Source organism: Lutra lutra, chromosome 5 (genome assembly GCF_902655055.1).
Source record: "Lutra lutra chromosome 5, mLutLut1.2, whole genome shotgun sequence".
Lineage (NCBI taxonomy): Eukaryota > Metazoa > Chordata > Mammalia > Carnivora > Mustelidae > Lutra > Lutra lutra.
This window is the reverse complement of record NC_062282.1, coordinates 72631505-72646759: the sequence shown is the minus strand read 5'-3', so window position 1 is coordinate 72646759 and position 15255 is coordinate 72631505. Positions and strand designations below refer to the sequence as shown.

At 51.0% G+C, this 15255-nt stretch overlaps 1 protein-coding gene across 3 annotated transcripts in view; it reads left to right on the top strand.

Moving 5' to 3' along the window:
• Positions 1-15255, top strand: part of FSTL4 (follistatin like 4) — a 717149-nt gene that overhangs the window by 648298 nt on the left and 53596 nt on the right. For all 3 annotated transcript variants that reach the window (XM_047730849.1, XM_047730850.1, XM_047730848.1), the window contains one exon: positions 243-409. In XM_047730849.1, the coding sequence (XP_047586805.1) occupies positions 243-409 (167 nt within the window). The remainder of the gene's footprint in view (positions 1-242; positions 410-15255) is intronic.

Below are 15255 nucleotides of genomic sequence, written 5' to 3'. Positions count from 1 at the left end.
ACTCGCTATGGGTCCTGACTTCTCCGACTCACAGAGATCTTTGAACATTTCCCGTAAGTTGTGGCCTGTCCCCCAGGAGGGAGTGTCCATCAGTGCATTTAGACAGCACGCCGTAATAGTTTGTAGAGAGCCTGAAAGCCCTAGGACGCCTGCCCTGCCGGGAACCCCCGTGGTTGTTTGCTTGTGAGTGGGGACTCCCGATGCTAGTGTGCACCTGAAGATTTTCTCCTTTCCCCCTGCAGAGGTGGTTCAGCTCAGCCTCGCACCCGAGGAGAGGGTCAGCGTGGCCACAGTGACTGTGGGGCTGAGTACCGTGCTGACCTGCGCTATCCGTGGAGAGCTGCGGCCCCCCATCGTCTGGAAGCGCAACGGGCTTGCCCTCAACTTCATGGCCTTGGAAGACATCAATGTAAGTCACTGGGCTCTGACCCTGCATGCAGACCTGCCCCAGTGGAGTAACTGCGAATCTGCCCTGGTGGTGGCAGAGTGAGAGGGTTTCATTTGAACGTCCCACGTTTGATGCCTTTCAAGCCTGTCGTCTGAGAGCTGGAAGTACCAGAAAATCCAAGTCCCACCACATGCAGAGAATAGCCTGGATGTTAGCTGCACGCCCGCCAGCCAGACCCACAGTAGGGAAGGGCACGCTGCCCAGGCAGGCAGGGCGGGCCGGGTGGGAGGTCTCTGTGCAGGCTGCAGCAGCGAAAGCCAAACAGTGGGCATGGGAGTGGAAGGTGAGGGGCTCCGACTGCATGATGGAGCCCACCGTGAAGGAGGCCCACAAGCCCACAGCAAACATGGCCGGACGGGAGGCAGTGGAGCGGGGAGGCCGTCTGGCTGGAAGAACCAAGGGAAACTGCAGAGCCCACACCTGGGGAGGATGGAGACGAGGGGTGAGAAGGAACATGGTTTCCTGTGAGGGCAGGGGTGAACTGCCCAGCATTGGCGGGAGGGCAGGCTCCAGGTGAGGAGGTGGAAGGAAAGTCCAGAGTGGCCTGCCCTGGGGGCCCTGTCGGCTGGGTGTGGGAACGTGTATTTGACATGAGTGGAAGAGAGAGCAGCTGAGTACCCACAACCTGACATGACCAGCAGAAATACTTCTGTACTGGGAGGGCCCGGGCAGCCTGGGCTGGGCTCCCAGTGTCACCCCAAAACCCAGCCTCATGACTTTGAGCAACATCTTAGACTACTCTTCATAGGTATCAGAAAGGGAATGTGAGCAGTCCCTCCCTTTCATGGGGCTTGAAAAATAAAGGGAATCATTCAGGGATATGTGTGGGCCAGATTGAAGTTCATTGAGAAGACAGAGTGACATCACCGATGCAGGGCCCTGCCAGGACAACTGATAGGTCTTAGCCACAGTAGGGGGCATCTCAGTTTCAGGCAGAAGAGGGGGGCATTCTGGTCTTCTTGGCTTAGTCAAGCAAGCTGGCACAGAATGGGATGCTTGGCTCTGAGAAGGAAGACCTGTGGGATGCTTGGTCAGTTCCATGAACATCTCTAAGGTGGTGAGGAAGGAACTAGGGCCGTAGGAGCCAGTCTGGGCTGTGTGACCCCATGAGTTCAACAAGCACACAGGGCCAGGGTGCTCCCCCAAAAGAAACCAGTTTGGACTGCTGAGATAGAACACCATTACATCCATCACAGCATCCCCAAAATGGAGTGAGCCATCACAGGAAGCAGTGAGCTCCCCATTCCTAGAGGAATGCAAGCTCAAGCAGGACCGTGGTCAGCAATGCTACTAGCCACAGGAGGGCAAACTAAATCCTATGACCTTGAAGATTCCTCCCAACTGCAAGATTGCTTTGTGGGGAGAAATCCCAGTACAAAATTCTGTAGAAACCACCAAGTTGGGACTCTACTACTCATTTGCTGCACCCTGGAGATCATGGGGTGAGCAGATGGGGAGAGGCAGACCACCGTGGGGATTCTGTCTTGGGCACAGCTGGGCAAGGAGTCTCCCTCTCCCTGTCACATGGGGCAGGAGTATTTCCTTGCCGTTTCCCCACAGTGCTGAGCACAGCCTGAATCCCACCCGTCTCCGAATGTCAGTGCCAGCACAACCCTGGTGGGGGGTGGATGGACAGAAGCTGAGTGGGCACAGTCCTTTGTCTTCTGAGCCTGAGGTGCCCAGGGCTTGTCTGGGATCTTAGCAAGGAGAGGTAGTGTTCTGTTTGCCATGATTAGAGTCGGCGGAGGTGTTGGGGTGCACAGACTTGTTTGTGCAAGAGCTCTCGGGGTGGGGCACCAGCTTTAAACTGTTTTTGGCCAGTGGTGATTAATTCAAAACTAGGACAGATCTGCCCGTGTCTGTCTGAACTTCCATGTGCATTACTTGATGCTCTATTTAAAGGCACCAGAAATAAAGGCGGAGGCAGAACTCTTAATGCACTTGCCATCGGTTAATTAAATTACTTTGAGTGTTTTTCCCCTCCCTCGAACATGCCTCCAGCATCAACTCAATTGCATTTCCACTTTTCACAGTGAGGTTAGCAATTTGGGTTAATTGTGGGTGCAACTGGAGATTAATGGCCTCTTATTACCTCCCTGGAAACACTTGCTGTTCATGGTCAAGTCAGCAGCCTGCAAACAGGCAGGGCCTTGTACTGCCCAGAAACCCCTACGTGGGGGCACAGGGCAGCACCAGCCCCCCAGGGATGCTCACCAGAAGCCTGCAGGTGTGGGACACACACATACACACACACACACACACACAGAGGCCTCCCTCTGCAGTACAGCCTGCCGGAGCACAGCACAAGCTCTGAAGACAAAAGGATCTGGGTTGAAGCCTCAGCTCTACCACTTCCTAGTTGAGTGAATTTGGAAAGAGTACTTGACTTCTCGAAGGCTTGGGGTCCTCCTCTGTGACATAGACCTAAATAATAACTCCTGCCTCAGAGGGTCAGAGTGAGGACTGAGTGAGAAGACACATGGGATCGTCTTAGCATACAGTGTTCCAGGCAAACTATTATCCCTCTCTTCATCGTTATTACTATTACTTATATTACTATCATCATTATTATTACTACTGCTGCTGCTGCCAAACAACATTCCCGGCCCCTTGCAGCCTGAGTTCCCAAAAGGCAGCCAGCAGTAGCCCCAGGAGGCTCCCCAGGCAGGGAGATGTGACCCTGAGGTATCCACATCAGCCTCGGACACATGGACCAGCCACCTCCAGCAAGCCCAGAGCAGCCCTGCGGAAGGCATTGAATTTCTGTGAGTCTGTGGGGGAACGGGGAGGATAATATCCTCCTTCCACAGGCATTTTCAGGCTGAATGTCTGTGTGAATCACGTAGCCCATGCCCGGCACACACCAGGTGTTCTTACATGGCATTCCCGCTCTGGGGACAGTGACAACAGCGGCCCTAGAAGGAAATCAGCCAAGAGATGAGGAGGGCATGGGGAGTCGGGGAGCATGGTGGGGAGTGGAGGGGGGCAGCCCCAGTGGAATGAAGATGGAGGATTGATGAGTTCTAGAGCCCCTTGCCGACCCCGCCCACTGCAGCACCAGACGGAACAGCACCGCCCGCTGTTAATTAGCGCCAGGCACGGAACGACGCACCTACAAACCCCCAAGGCAGGCGGATGAGAGAGCACTGCGAGGTGTGGGCCTCCTTTCTTTGTCATTTGTACGAGACATCTTGATTGGCAACAAAATATTAATCACTTTTTCACTACTCTCTTAATGAGAAGCTTTCATGGGCAACAAAATATTAATTTGTCTTGTCTTATCTGTTAAGAATTCTGTTAATGAATTCAGTCACAGAGCCATTACAGAATGCCATCCTAATGACACATGTAATTAAACTTTTCTGACTTGCAAACATCAAGGATGCCTCGAGCTTCAGAATCATATTTGATCAGAAAGTAAATGGACCCCTCTAGCCCGGAGCCAAGTGAGAAGGAGCCTCTCGGATTCCCCACTCGCTGTCAGGAGCGCTCCTGAGTCACCCCATATGTGCGTGGCTGTCCAGATGGTGTACAAGGGAAGTCATCCCCTGCATTCGCCAGGGCTGGGGACTCGCAGGCCCTAAGCCAGAGTGTGGAGCAAAGACACTCTCCCCAGCCCCGAGGGTGACCACGTATCCACAAGCACAGAATTACAACACAGTACTACCTGTTGTCTATTAGAAGAGGTGAGGCAGAAGAAGGAGCAGTTCTGGCTTCAGGGCACAGGGATAAGCAAGAGGGAGGTATAGAGTGGCAGGATAGGGCCAGAACCTGACAGGTATTGATTATTAACCTAAAGGATCTTGGCCACTCCCTGTGGGCAGTGGGAGCCTTAGTTTTTTTTGTTTTTGTTTATTAACATATAATGTATTATTTGTTTCAGGGGTACAGGTCTCTGAATCATCAGTCTTACACAATTCACGGCACTCACCATAGCACATACCTTCCCCAGGGTCCATCACCCAGCCACCCTCTCCTTCTCCAACCCCTCCACTCCAGCAACCCTCAGTTTGTTTCCTGAGATTAAGAGTCTCTTATGGTTTGTCTCCCTCTCTGGTTTCATCTTGTTTCCTTTTTCCCTCCCTTCTCCTATGATCCACTGTCTTGTTTCTCAAATTCCTCATATCAGTGAGATCATATGATCATTGTCTTTCTCTGATTGACTTATTTCGCTTAGCATAATACCCTCTAGGTCCATCCACTGTCCATGTCATCCACTGCGAGATTTCAGGGGTATTTATGGCTACATAGTATTCCATTGTATATATATACCACCTCTTCTTTAGCCATTCATTTGTTCTTTCTAGGTTCTTTCCATAGTTTGGCTATTGTAGACATTGCTGCTATAAACATTCGGGTGCACGTTCCCCTTCAGATCACTACATTTGTATCTTTAGGGTAAATACCCAGTAGTGGGATTGCTGGGTCCTAGGGTAGCTCTATTTTCAACTTTCTGAGGAACCTCCATGCTGTTTTGCAGAGTGGTTGCACCAGCTTGCATTCCCACCAACAGTGTAGGAGAGTTTCCCTTTCTCTGCATCCTCGCCAACATCTGTCATTTCCTGACTTGTTAATTTTAGCCATTCTGACTGGCGTGAGGTGGTATCTCATTGTGGTTTTGCTTTGTATTTCCCTGATGCCGAGTGATGTGGAGCACTTTCTCCTGTGTCTGTTGGCCATCTGGAGGTCTTCTTTGGAGAAATGTCTTCATGTCCTCTGCCCATTTCTTGATTGGATTATTTGTTCTTTGGGTGTTGAGTTTGATAAGTTCTTTATAGATTTTAGATACTAGCCCTTTATCTGATATGTCATTTGTGAATATCTTCTCCCATTCTGTCAGTTGTTTTTTGGTTTTGTTGAACTGTTTCCTTTGCTGTGCAAAAGCTTTTGATCTTGATGAAGTCCCAGCTGGGGAGTGACATCGTCAGAAGTTTGTCCTGCGAGAATCCGGAGCCCCTTCTAGCCTAGGACTATATCTACAAACAAGGAGAACCCCGGATACATCAGGCCCAGAAACAAAAGGAGCCTGCTGGTGTGGGGGAGGCGTCCTTCTCCTCGGTAACTTCCCTAGTGGCAGGAGTTCCGACTGGAGCAATGGCCAGACTGGGCAGGGCTCCCTGCTAAGCAGCTAAACACTGTTCCCTCAGTTTCTTAAGGATGCCGGGAGGTTCGGTGTGGAACTGGTGTGCAAGCCACCCCTTTGCAGGAGGTCCAAGCCTCACTGCAGCCCAGGGCCTGAGGGACAGGGCCTCAGCTGCAGCTGGGAAAACAACCCCACCCCCTCCACCCAGGATAGAACAAGGCTGAGAGCAAGAGCGCAGAGCCCCAGAGATGGGCAAAAACCAGCGGCACCAGGAACCCTGCTGCACCTCTAGGCAGGGGGCCCTGGATTAGCCTCCTCCTTCTGTTTGTTTGATGAGGAATCAATAAGACCTGTGCGTTACTTCCTGGCCAACCGCTGTTTATTTACTAGAGCAGTGGTGGGTCCCGGTGCCTTGAGACCTGGCCCCGTGACTTCCCACCTCACCCAAGGCCTATTGCCCCCCTCATAAGCTGAAGGAATGTGGGGGTAAGCAGGCCCAGCAGACCCTCCTGTCCTGGCCTTGGGCCAGAGCTTGAGCTCCAAGCTGCTGTCCAGGAACGTGCCTGTGCTGATGGGACAGGGGACCAGGCCTTGCCCCACAGGCCCTCCCAGCGTGAACCTGTGTTGATGTGGTCAGATGGGGAAGGGCCCTCTATCACTCCCAGGGACCACACCCAGAACCCCTGGGGGAAGCTTATCATCAGGAAGAACTGTGCCTCAGGAGGCAGTAGGATGCTGGCCTGCTGGCCTCCACGGGGACCCAAAACAGAGAGGGGACCAACAAGGTTAACATTTGAGGATTCTCCAAGCCGTGAGGTCATACAGTCCTATGATGGGACAGGGACCTCCGGGACACAGGAATCCCACAGAAATGTGAGGACAGCCGCTGACCCCACCGGGACCCTGGCTTTTTCACCTGGGCCACAGAGCCTCGGCCTTCCCTGGCGAGGTCCCTGCACAGGCCCTGTCTCCTGTGGGCTCACAGCCAGGCTTTGGGGGCCCATCTCAGAGGCAGATCCACGCACCCCTCCCTGTACCCTGACCTCCATACTAAGTACACTGGGGGTTGAGAGGGAAGGCTGACTGCAGAAACTGAACGTGCAAACCCCTTCCAGGCCTTAGCCTTCCGCCCAGATCACGCAGCAACCGCTCAGGGTGAAGAAAGTCCACAAAGCTAGTCCACACCTCCTTCCTCTACAGCATCACCTGCCCTCCCCTCGTGACTGCCTCCCCCATCCCTTATTACCTCAGGGACAGGAGACCTGCCCATGAGGGGAGCAGAAGCAGGGGAGGACATCCCCGGGGTGACAGGACAAAGCTGAGCTGCTAAATCCTTGCTAGAGTTGACACGGGAGTTCTGACCCATGTCCGGGGGCCAAGTGTCATGCCCATCCCTTCACAAGCAGCATGTCATCTACCTCTTGTCACAACTCCATGAAGCAAATGGGGTAGAGTAACTCTGAGACTCTTGCCAAGGCTGCAGCCAGCCTTGCTCTGGGGACATAACACCCCACAACCAGCCTTGCCAAGGCTTCGCTGCAAGGGTGCTGGCCCTGCCTCCCCGCTGTGGTGCCCAGACCCCCTGCAGGACATGGCCACACTGGGTGTGGCCCCATGGGGCCGGGGCTGCAGGGTTTCATGAGCCCATCGGTCTCTGCCCCAGCAGGAGCAGGGGGCAGAAGGCTCTGAGCGCAACAGACGGAACTGCTTGGCCAGGAGAATCTCAGAGAGAGGAAACATTTTTCTATTGTATTCATCTTTTTCAAAAGGGGGTGTGGGGACCCTATAAAAAAACCAGTATCTCTGAAATGATTTGAAAGAGCCCCTCTTTTCTGTTGGGTTTTTTCCTTTGCCAAATCTCGTTAGTAGGGGCTTTCGGATGTCGGGAGGCGGAATACGGTGAAAAACAAAACCCATTAGAAGAAAGTATTTGTGGCAGTGTTTGAAGGATGTGTTAAAAGGTTCACTTTTTTCCCATGCCTAAACGGTGTAAAACCAGGGACAAATAACTCTAATGAAGCATATGCTCTCAGCCAGCTCCGCTTTGGAAGTGAGTTATTAAAAAGACCAGAAGAGAATGATTTAGGAGCTCATGACTCATTTAATTTTTATTGTCTTTATATGAACCAGTCATGAATCCATTGTAAAAAGATGAGAGGCATTTGATTAGCATGGAGAGCTATTTGCAACACGATAGACAGTGGTTGTAGGTTCTGCATTAAAATAATCTCATTAAATGCTTGGATACATTTTGTTTTAAAATCTTGGAAAACACTATACTTGAAGCACTCAAAGGCTTTGGCCAATTCTTTCCGCTTGTGTCAGAAACCCTGGTTGCAAACAAACATCCGGCTCTTTTGAGCTTTGGGTGAGCTCGACCCTCTAGGAGGATGGGCCAGAGCCCCAAGAGGTGGGCCCAGACCCAGGATCCGGCAGCCTGCAGAACTCGCTGTGGGCTCTGCCCCACCAGGTGCCTCTACTGGGCCATTGCTTTCCCAGGGGTCTCTTTGGGGTCACCTCTCTTCCCTCATAGTACTGACTTCAAAGCTTAACTGTGCTCAGTGACCACTTGTGGCCCCAGGTCACAGGGACAAGGTCCCTCAGGGAGGTTCTGATCTACCTTCTAGACCCTGGGTGCAGAGCTCCATGCAGCTGCCCTGTCTCGGCTCTCTGGCCCAGCCCCACTCAAGGGAGCTCTCGCTCAGCCTGTAGACAGGCTTTATTAACTGCAGACAATAGTGCAACCGTGAGCCTCATATGCACCTCTTAGCACACGTGTAAGTAGGTGTATAAGATAAGCTCTTAGAAGTGGAATGATGACGTCCAAGGGTAAGCATGATTTCAGTGCAATGGGTATCACCAAATCTCCCTCCAAAAAGGCCGTACAGTTTATACTCCATCCAACAGTGTCCAGGCGCACCTTGGAGATGCTGAGGGTTCAGTTCCAACCACTGCAACAACATGAACATTCAATAAAGGAAATACCGCCATCAGAGGAGTCAAATGAAGTTTTTGGTCTCCAGTACTTATAAAATCTATGTTTATGCTATACTGGAGTCTCTTAAGTATGCACTAACATATGTCTAAAAAAAGTACATACTTAATTAAAAAAATGCTTTCTTGATGGAAAAATGCAAACCATCCTCTGAGCTTTCAATGAGTAGCAATTTCTGGTCACAGATCACCATAACAAATATAATAATGAAAAAGCTTGAAATAGTGCAATAATTACTAAATGTGACACAGAGACATGAAATGAGCAAATGCTGTTGGGAAAGTGGTGCCAACTGACTCAATCTACACAGAGCTGCCACAAACCTTCAGTCGGTTTAAAAAAAAAAAAAGGAAAAAGAAAAGAAAAGAAAAACCACAAAATCTGTGAAGAGCTTAAAGCACTGTATCAGGAGAAAAATTCCTGATTCCAGGCCTTCTTGGTCCCTAAAATGAGCCATGGAAGGAAATTTTTTTTTAAAGATTTATTTTTTTATTTGAGAGAGAGAGAGAGAGCACAAGCAGAGGGAGCAGCAGGGAGAGGGAGAAGGCGGCTCCCCGCTGAGCAGGGAGCCTGATGCAGGACTCGATCCCAGGACCCTGGGATCATCACCCAAGCTGAAGGCAGACGCTTCACTGACTGAGCCACCCAGGTGTCCCTAATGGATACTCCCTGCAGTGTTTCAAGGACAGCAAGAATGCCAGTGGGTGCAAGGGCTGTGTGTGTGGCTCAGGTTAGAGTTGCTGATAAGGCCTTCTCAGACAGGGATTCATGATGCAGCATCCCCCTGGGAGGGTGGCAGCTCCCCCAGGAGAAGGCAGCAGGTTAGAGGCAGTCTGGAACTTCAAGTGATCGCTGCAGTGCCTTGTGTCACCTGAGGCCCTCGCTGTCCCAGCTGGGCTCACCAGGCTGATCAGCTAAGGATCCACGGCCTACAACTCCCCAGAGGGCCCCATGAGCTGCACTCATCCACGTGATACCCTGGAGTCTTAGAGTCACAAGGTACCTGTCCTCCGGCCTCTGAGGGGGGACACGCTGAGTGCTCAGAACCATGACTCCGACATGAGCTTTCTGGTACAAGTGCCTAGCCCCCTGTGTGCACTGGGACATGCAACTTTGCCCACAGGCCAAACGTGCAGCATCCACACAACTGGGTCAGAATCCCCCTGATAGAACAGTGGAGCTGACCACAAAGTTAGAGAGACAGTCAACCCAAGACCTCCCCCACTCTGGCATCCAGCACGAGTTTGGGGAGTGCACAAAAGTACCTTCCGGTTGAATAATTTGCCAGAAGGACTCAACTCACTGAGAATGCTTAGAAGCGCATTGATGGTTTATTACAGGGGATAAGTGTAGGTTAAAATCAGCCAAGGGGATACATAGGACATTCCCCAAGAGCTCTCCATTCTGGACATTCAGAACCCCAACAGCTCTCAACAGCATGCACATCTCTGGGACCTCCGCTCAGCTCACAGACTAGGCTATATGCTCTGTAAGGCCTCAAATCTCAGCCTGAGCCTCTGGACCGTAGTGTCCATCCATGACTTGAGGGCATCCTGTGAAATTCCCGGGGCTCCTCAAAGCCTGCAAAGCCCCATCCTCTCTGCTACCCTAGCTCTCAAATTCCAGGTACTTCAAAGGCCCTGGATTCTGACCTCTTCTCCATTGCCGTGGTTCTCCGTGCTGTGGTCTGGAAAATGCCCTCTGACAGAGGGCTGGAGTGAGTGTGGACCTCACCTCAAGTTTTCTGTCTCTCAAAGATCAGAGACTGTGCTTAAAAAGGTTGCGTCCTATATTTAATCTATTTTTAGAGTTAGGCTGATGTAAGTCTGATACATGTTTCTCTGTTTTACCCAGAATTTGAACTCTTTTATTCTCTGTACACTCTTGTTTGTGTAGAAACCTCCATCTGTACCAGGTGTGAATGTTTGTATCCCAGCAAAATTCGTATGTGTACACCTAGTCCCCATTGGAAGGGTATCTGGTGGTGGGACTGTGGGGAGGTGATTAGGTCATGAAGGTAGAACCCTCCCGAATGGGATTAGTGCCCTTATAAAAAGGGAGAGTCTGCCCTCGCCCACTGTGCATGGCTATAGCAAAAAGACGGACAGCCTTCCAAGAAACCAGGAAGCAGGCTCTCACCAGACACGGAACCTGCCAACACCTTGGTCTTGGACTTGTAGCCTCCAGAACTATGAGAAATTTCTGTGGTTTATAAGCGAAAAAAAAAAAAAAAAAAAGCCAAGGGAAGAAGCACCATTGGGTAGAATCCAGGGTGATCCAAACACAGAGCCTCCATTGTTCTCTCCTGGTGCAGTGACACATGTAGCCTGTTCCCAGCACTGATGTGTAAGGACGGGTATAACATATTGCCTGCTGGTGAAGCTCACCCAAGCCTGGTGTGCAGAGCTGCTGGTAGAGCTTGGTCATGTCCTGCTCACATGAATGACGTCTAGCTGCTTGGGGAGACACAAATGTCATTGCATGGCGCAGAGCCTCCCTCCATCATAAATCGTGTATCTGGTAGCCTGGTGGCCAAAGCCCCCAGGCAGACAAAGGCCAGACCTCTCTCTGGATGACGTTACTTCTTCACTAGCCTTTCCTTCAGGGCTCCCCGAGAGCCAGCACCCTCGGCTAACATGCCTCCATCTGCTCAGCAAACACCGACTGAGCCACGCACTGGGGACAATATGGTGGTCCGCAGAGGGATGAGGTGCCTCCTCGTGGGCACTCAGAGTCACAGGAAAGACTGATCGTAGAAACCCAGGTCAGCCAGTGATAGTCCCTGCGGTCCGAGGGAAGCCAGGAGCCCTCCCCACAGTGACTTCTCTCACACCTGTGGCTCCCTGGCCTGGGGCCTGGGATGGAGCCAGAGAACAGACCAACCTTGGGGGCTCACAATGCACGTGACCGTCCATAGCAGCTCCCTGCCCAGAGGCTCAGCAGCTACTTAGGGATGGCTTCAAGCTGCAGGGACTTTTCAAGAGAACTCTGAGCAAGTATGTACAGAGTGGCAAGTGTGTCCTTTAAGAGTCTGGAAGGAAGTGACCAGCACCGTGTAGGTCGGGGTGGTCCGCAGGAGAGCCAAGAGGTGGGCAGTGGAGGCGGCATGAGTGTGCACATGCACGCTCATGTGTACTGTGTGTCTTCCATGGGTGTTTGTGTGTGCCCCCCACTCTGGGGTGCCTCTGGTCCCTGCTTGGTTTGGATATCGGCCATGTGAGAGCAGACACCTCTGAGGCCAGCTGTCACCAAGGGGCTGCATGTTCAGTGCTGGGGTCCATTCTGTTAAAGTGTTTGTGCAGGAGGGATGTGAGAGATAGTGGATTCTGGGGGCCAGAATCAAACTAGCATGGAGGAAAGACCCTCTCCTTGACTCCATCCTCCCCAAAGAGAGCCAGGACCGAGGGCTCCTGAGAACATGGCTTCTGAGAAGGGCAGAGCCGGAAAGGCTTGGAATAAATGTGTCTACACCGAGTCCTAACTTGCAGCATTGACAGTACCATTAACCTGAACTCTGAAATCACCCTGGAGTCCTTGTGTTTAGCATTTAGTAACTAAATATTCCACATTGATGGCTCATTTTCATATTACTTAAACCCGAGTCCCATGCATCACTATGACAACGTTCCCCATCTCACCTCTGCTTAAATATTGTTTAATACTTAAGTCTCATTTAATTACTTTCTTTATTAAGGGCAGATACTTACAAAATAGCTTTTTAAAAGACAAAAACTATGCCTTTTAGTAAAATTGTCTCTTTCCCAAAGATGGATGTGTATCAGTACAAAGAATGGTCTAATCTGGCATCTGTTTATTTCTGGAAGGAACCTTGATTTTGCTAATACATTTCTATGCATCAGAACCAAAAAAAAAAAAAAAAAAAAAACCCATCCATAAAAAGACAATTACAGAGATGCAATCAAGCATTGATAGCAGTATTCAGAAACATCTCAAAGAACATTCAGGAGAGAAAGGATTACAGGTTTAGTTTTATGTAGCTTCTTATAAATCAATTTTTAAAGGAATTTCCCCACATCCAATTTGATTTCCTACTGAAATTTGATTTCAGTAGGCAGTATTCATGTTCCAGAAAACCATATGCACTTTGTTCTATAATTATATGATGCCTATTATTTTAGCCCAGAGACATTATTTTATTTATTCCACAGTCAGCTTCTCCCCAGAGCCTAAGTCACAGGCTGGTAATGAGTTCGGTGCTCAGAGGAGAACCGTCATGTATCTAGCATCCCCTTGTGCACTCGAAGAACTGACATGCACCCCCCAGCCCCTGAGCGATCACCCAGGAGTTTCACCTTGTCCACCAGCAGCAATGAGGAGAAACAGACGGAGAGGTTAAATGATGTTGTTAGGGGCTCACCAGAAGTCAGCAACTGAGTTTGAGATGGCTTACGTGGGCTTTTCCCCCTCTGCCTGCTGCTCTTTGTGGAGCCTTCTCTTTGGCCAGTGTCCACATGCCCTGGCCTGAGGAATGCAACGTGGAGAAGGAGACACAGGGTGGGGAAGCAGGGGCACCGTGCTTGGGATCAGTTCTCTGCCTTCCTGCCAGCCACCTCGTTTTGATGCCCCATCACTGGCAACATTCAGGTGGATGGGAAGGCAGGAGGTGGGCGCCTCCATCACCAAACCCAAAGAACCAGAACACAATCCCTGCAGAAGGCCTAGCTCAGCATCTCATGCCATCCATTTACTGAGTATCTACTGAGGGCTCACTTGAGAGCTCACATCCTCATCAGGCAGAGACAGATGCAAATGGTATGCTAAGTGGTAGTAAGTCCAGAAAACGGGAAGTGACAGGTGGGGTGGGGGTTACAGATAGGGCGGGCAGATAACATTTGGGCAGACTTGAAAGAGGGGGGTGCAAGCCAGACTGACAGTCTGGGGGAGGGGGCAGGATGCCTGGCACATAGGCAACAACCAGGGATCACAGTGTCGGAATGGAATGACCAAGGGAGAGTGGAGGAGGTGGGGATGGCAAGTCATCCCAGCAGACCCCCTAGGGCTGACTTGGGGTGAGGGAATAGGGTCTGGCTGCTGTGTAGAGGACAGAGTGGAGGGGCAGAGGTAGAGGTCCCCGCTGTTCCCCCAGATGAGAAGATGGTGCCTTAAACCACTGGTCACAGTGGAGGGGGTAAGAGAAGGTAGACTCTGAATACATTGTGAAAGAGAGCTCTGCTTCCTCACTGTATGAGGACTGGGCTTTGTCTTGTTTTCTGGCTTGGGTTTTTTCCTGAGGATTATACAAGGCTTGAGGGATGTTTGGTCCATGTGACCACATAGCGTCACCCAAGGAGCACCAACAGCAGGGGCCGCCAGAACCCGAGCCCAGCTTCCAGTGCGTCCTGCGAGGACTTGAAGGCTCAGAGAGGCAGACAAGGCAAAGTGCCAGGGGGCCCCAGCGCCAGCCCCCACCAGCAGCTCTGGGATTACGCTTCGGGATGGAGTTTGCCCTGGAACCAAGCCGGTGAGGTATCAAGGGCTTCCCACAGAGAGAGCTGCACCAGCTTCCCTGCCCTATTTTCCAGCTGCCACCTGCCATGGAGCCTCTAAGCAAAATACATTTTCCTCCAGACTTAGGTTTTGACACACAAACAGCTTAGACCAGAAATATGTCAGCCCAGAATTGACTAACCATTAACTTTTCATAAGCAACTCAGGTATGAACCCTTTATGACTCTGTTATGACACAGGACAAATCAGCTATCTGGTGTTTTATTTTTATTATCGAAGCTTCTGCAGAGTGATAGGAATGGGGCTTTTTTAAGCAGAGCAATGCTTCAGAGAGAAAACTCCCAGGGCTCTCACAACAATATTTTACTCCATCGGGATCTTTTTTCTGATCATGAAAGCGGGCTGCATGCATCCACGATCCCCCTTCCCACCCCGTGCCCTCTGCCAGGCTTCCTTCTGGGTCTGCACCCCCCCACCAAGCTAATTAGCCAAAAAGCATCCTTAAAGGACTCAAGATGGTGTCAGTGAGGCCCTCTGGAGTGTGAGCAAGGCAGAGGGTCAGTGGGTCAGCTGCTCTGTGGTTGCCCTCAGACAACCCCTGTGACACAGTGACTGGTGGCCTTCCCTCCCTCCCACGACCACAATGCTTCTGTGGAAAAGGGCACAGGGAATGGCAAGAGGGATGGTTTGGTGTTGGCTCTAGGAGGTCAAGAGGAGTTTTGTAGGTCCTGCTAATAATAAGAAGAAAAGTGGGGCGCCTGGGTGGCTTAGTTGGTTCAGCATCTCCTTTGGCTCAGGTCATGATCTAGGGTCCTGGGATCGAGTCCCGAATCGGGCTCCCTGCTCAGCGGGGAGTCTGCTTCTCCCTCTCTCTCTCTGCCCCTCACCCCTTCCCCCTACTTGTGCATGCTTTCTCTTTTGCTCACTCTGCTCTTTCAAATAAATAAAATCTTTAAAAATAATAATAATAGGGGCAAGGTTGTCGAGAGTTTTCTTACAGAACCCCTGGCATCTGCCCCTCCTGGCTCTCTTTGCTGTCCCTTCTCTTGCTCTTTGTTTGCCCTCATTTTCCTCAGTAATGTTTCCCTTCTTGAGTTATTCAGGTCTCTGCAAGGCACCTAGAACTATTTTGGGACAAAGTGGATCTGACCCATGGTAGGCCATCTATCCCTGCAGGCCAACCTGTCCTACCACCTATTTTTTTTTTTTTTTTTTATAAAATTTCACTGGGGCGCCTGGGTGGCTCAGTCAGTTAAGCGT